At 44.9% G+C, this 4710-nt stretch overlaps 1 protein-coding gene across 1 annotated transcript; it reads right to left on the bottom strand.

The window, feature by feature from the left end:
* Positions 1–808: 808 nt before the first annotated feature.
* Positions 809–4381, bottom strand: LOC136527638 (GDSL esterase/lipase At5g45910-like). The gene is made up of 5 exons (XM_066520429.1): positions 3977–4381; positions 2968–3183; positions 2733–2881; positions 1381–1657; positions 809–1176 (listed from the first exon to the last, which is right to left on the bottom strand). Exons 1-5 carry the CDS (start codon positions 4257–4259, stop codon positions 956–958), a joined length of 1146 nt encoding a protein of 381 aa, XP_066376526.1. The 5' UTR covers positions 4260–4381; the 3' UTR covers positions 809–955.
* Between the last annotated feature and the right edge of the window lie 329 nt (positions 4382–4710).

The raw sequence follows: 4710 nt of genomic DNA, 5'->3' as shown, positions 1-4710 counted from the left end.
GCAGACATCAGTTATCTTGTCCAGTTGTCCTCCAAGGACGAAGGCCAAGTACACCCTCCAGTCACAAAAACGGTCAGATAAAGAATGTCGTTTGCTTGCCGAGCATGTCCTGGACAGAAATACTATTTCATGAGCATGAAGTTCTTCACCCGTTCGCTTGTTGGTTTCAGCCAGCCCAAACCAGCCAGTCAACAGTATTTTCTTCTCACAACAAACCAGCACCAGCCAGCCCAAACCAGCCCAGAAACCAATCAGTGAACAGGCCGCTTGCAGTGCTATGCAGAGATAAGTTGTTCCAAAGCCAAGCCGTGCAGCATTCGTTACCTGCAGAATGCAGGACTGGTGGTGTTTCAAATTGATCCATTCCATGGATTATTCAGATCCAGCTACCTCACTTAGTTGTCCAGCAGCCATCGTAATCATACCAGTTGTTGGTATTTCTATTTCTCACCCGTCCACATCAAAGCCAGGGCATGCTGTGTTCTGTAATGTCGGTTATCATGAACCAATGGAAATTGCAAGACTACAAGACTTTCTCTCTCCGTTACAAGACGTTTTGGCTTTTTAGATACATAATTTTTGCTATGATATTTAGATATACACTATGTTTAGATGAAAAAGTTAAAACGCCTAATAATTTAAACGGAAGGAGCACCAGAAACTTGGTTACTTTTATTATCTATCTCATATTATTGCCGTAAAATTTGAAAAATGAAAAGAATCAGGAAACATGTCATACACGGTGCATCTGTACTCCAGCCATTTCAGCTGGGAACATATCTATACCGGCACGGTTTATACAAATCTTTCAATGAACAGACTAAATAGCTTTACTTTACCCATAACTTAATTGTGACTTGAGAACCGGAACATATCTTATCTATTGCCCGAAACACTCCTCATATCTCTAGCCGCAGCAGCTGCGGCGGTGTTACATACAGTTTAGCTATCTCAATTATGACTTGAGAATCGGGGGTTCAGCATACGGGCCATTCAACCAGCCATCAGCGACCTTCCTGTATGCAGCTTCAGTCATGTGGATGCCGTCCCAGCTCACGTACGACGACGGGTTGGAGCACACACTTGCGCCCTGCTCGCCACACTTCTTCTTCAGGTTAAAGTTGTAGTTGCCCTGCCCTCCTGCGCCGCAGCATGCTTGCAAAGCCGTGCTGAAACCTGCGGTAGCTCAGAATGTTCATTTCATGGAACGAAAAAAAAATCAGAACCATAAAATCAAATTGCAGGCAAACGATGGTTTTCAATCTGCAAATCACATGTTTTCTCTGAAGGTTTCATGATGAGAATGCAGTCTGAAACTCTTTGAACCCACCAAGATATACTGGAGAAGCATAACAGGCGACAGCGATAGGGAGAACTCACCAAATTTTCCAGGGCTGACGACAAACTGCATTGCAGCCTTGAAGTAATCCCCATACATGATTTTTGTCTTGGGGTACTTCTTCTGAAGCTCATCAAGCTGCTGCTTCAGCTCCCTGTTGTGGTGGAAGGCGAGGCGGTTGTACCTCCGAAGGCACCCAGTGCGGGCGTTGTAGTCTGCTTTGCTGCTGGTGTTGTACAACGTCAGGTACACCGGGAAGCAACCAATTGGGAGAACGCCGGGCACCAACAAGTCTGTTGCCCCAAGCTCGATCAATTTCTGAAACAGAAACATTTTCTTAAAGTTTGCAGAATGTGACTGAAAATTAGGGAAATACAATTAAAAACATATGTTGTGGAACTAGCTGTACTCGTAAGTATGGGCAATTCAACGTAACAGATGTATGAAACCGTTAAGCTAGTTAGAGATGCACCACCACCATCACCAGTGTCATCGAATAAATCTATCATGTCGTCTTGAAATTTGTGAAAACAAACCATTGTTTACAACTGTGTCATGTGACGGCCATTTCATGATGGGCATGCGCATAGCAAATGATTCCTTGTTATCTTTACCCACCGTACCTTTTATATGCCCATTCTCTCTTCATTGTGCAATCATGTTCTACCTGAAGTCCCCATCCTTGCATCACATGGGGCTGCACTAAACAACAATCTGATGGACTGTGCAGAAGCTCAATTCAGCATGCAAAGTACAGAACCATGCCATCACAAATTTCAGGTGTAATTGATTTATGTGAAAACAACATTTTTTTCCATTCTAAAACAGTTGAGCTATAGTGACTTCACATTAAGGGCCTAGTCAAAAGATTCTTCTGTTTACGAAGGCATCATATCTGTCACATGTTCACCCCTATTATAGTGGTTACAAAGATTGACAACCCCAGTTGATCAGTTAAATAATATCCCATTTAGATCTACAGATCCGAGTCAAGAAAATGTGCAATCTATATGTGAATGCTTTTGCCTAGTAGGTAAACTACTCATTCCTCTCACTGTACCCCCGCCCCCCTTCCTTCAAAAATTAAACCCACATAATTCAAAGGTATTTAATGAACAATTTCCACATCTAAAACTCATAGCACACTATGTATCAGGCTTGCAATGTCATGTTTCCTCTTTTTTGTTCCATAATCTCCAGGTACGAAGATGAGTGTGGCCTGAAATCAGCTGTACCATACACTTTGTATCACCCTGGTGAACTGAATCGCCAACCACACCACTTTTTACTACTTCAGCAATGTATATGCAGAATGGTGTATGATGCAATGTAAGGATCATCATCTACTCTAGGCTGGTTAGTGAACTTTAGACTCATAATTCAGGAATGCTACCTCAACGCCGTTGGCGATGGCCTTTGTAACAAGGGGCACATAAGTCTTGATTTCAGAAAACCGGACACCAGAAAACAGAGGCGCATTGTAGTCATTGCCCCCAAACTCCCCGACCACAAACAGGGACTTGCTGAAGTAATCCTTGCAGTCTGCAATTAACACATAACCAATCACCAATGAAGCGTAATCCACTAAAATTTCAAGAATATTCAATGCAGGTGAACTGGCGTGGGACCTTGCTCCGATTTGCAGAGAGACGGCTTCATGTCCTGGAGCCAGCCGATCTGGGTGTTGATGGAGCCGGTGTTCCAGATGCGCTGGTCGATGCCGTGCGCCTTGAAGAAGGAGTACTCCAGCGCCGTCGCGCCGGTGATGGCGAAGTTGGCGCCCTTCTTGAAGTCCTTGCCCTTGGTCTGTGACGGCAGTGGCAGTGGCAGCCCGAAATGATCGGCTGCAGAATTGGCCAAAGATTCCCATCAGAAAAGGGAGACGAGAATTCACATGACATCATCCAAAGCTACTGCACAAATGTACATAAGGTCATGATTCACAAGGCAGCAATGCTGCTCTCAGTGAGGAATACATTGCCAATTGAAAGGTTGTAGTAGGAACATATTTCCGGTCCGATCTATCTTTCCTAAAAGAAAAAGAAAAAGGGACTTTGATTGACATCAATCCTCTGCTAACTCTAGCAGAGCCGAGACAGCAATAATTCACAGCGCGGCAAAACAGAGGCCCTTTTACCAGCAGTTTTCTACCGCTCGTTTTCATCTTTTATAAAGAAAGGTCGAAAAAATCACCCCTTTTGACCTCGCCCTCACCTGATTAAAAGGTTAGCATCACAGAGACACGAAGAACTGACAGCAAAGAAATAGCACTTTTATCAACAAATTTTAGTAATCACCTCATCTTTTATTCCTTTTTTGCAAAAAGAGAGAAGTTATTTATTTGACTAGATTTTAGCTTTGCTCCACCAAACTTTATTAAAAACAAAGAATAGGGGAACGGAGTATGGAGCAAGGGAGATTGAATACTGAACAGGTCAATTTCATCTTGACCACCGAAGTCAGAGCAAGGTCTCTCTTGACACTCAAATCAACACTTTTGGCAACACAGACATTTGAAGTAGATATTCCAGAGTCCACAAATATAAGTAGAGTAGTTAGCAAAAAAGTATTCACAGAAGTAAAATAAAAAATAGATGCTCGTGTTGCAAAAAAACCTAGAACTGTACGGTACAGTACCGAGGAAGTCGACGACGAGGCGTCCGTTGGAGCAGCGGCCGGTGGGCTTGCCGAAGAAGGTCATCCCGTAGGGCGGGCGCGCAGTGGTGAGCGCCTTGGGAGTGCCGTTGACGATGAGGTTGCCGGCGTCGGAGAGCGAGTCCCCGAAGCTGAAGATGGCCGTGTACGACTTCTTCTTGCTCCTGGCCGCGGCGCAGGTAGCCGGCAGCGCCGCCACGAGCGCGGCGACGAGCAGGAGGAGGAGCACGCCCCGGCGGCGCTGCGGCGCGTGGGCGACGGCCATTGTGGTTGCGGGTGTCGGCAGCAGGCAGCTTCCCGGACCGACGCGTATGTGCGGTAAGAGAGAGGAGAGAGTGAGGGGAACCGGGGGCAAAGTTCTTCGCTTGTGTGGCGCGTTGCTCTGCTCTGCTTTTGCTTTATATAAACTGCGGCTGCGGGAGTGAACAGAGTGTGCGAGTGAGGCCTTAGATTACCTTCAAATTCTAAGTTTTTTCACTCTCTCTCCACCACATCAATTTTTGAACACATGCATGGAGCATTAAATGTAGATAAAAAAAATAACTAATTACACAGTTTAATTGTAAATCACGAGACGAATCTTTTGAGCCTAGTTAGTCCATGATCGAACAAAATTTGTCAAATATAAACAAAACATGCTACAGTGTCCCTATTACAAAAATTTGTAATCTAAACGAGGCCTGAATGAGATGGCCGGTGTGGCCTGTGCTGGATGG

The sequence above is a fragment of the Miscanthus floridulus genome, chromosome 19 (genome assembly GCF_019320115.1).
Source record: "Miscanthus floridulus cultivar M001 chromosome 19, ASM1932011v1, whole genome shotgun sequence".
Taxonomy (NCBI): Eukaryota; Viridiplantae; Streptophyta; class Magnoliopsida; order Poales; family Poaceae; genus Miscanthus; species Miscanthus floridulus.
The sequence above is the reverse complement of the archived record's forward strand: the minus strand, read 5'-3'. Positions and strand labels throughout refer to the sequence as shown.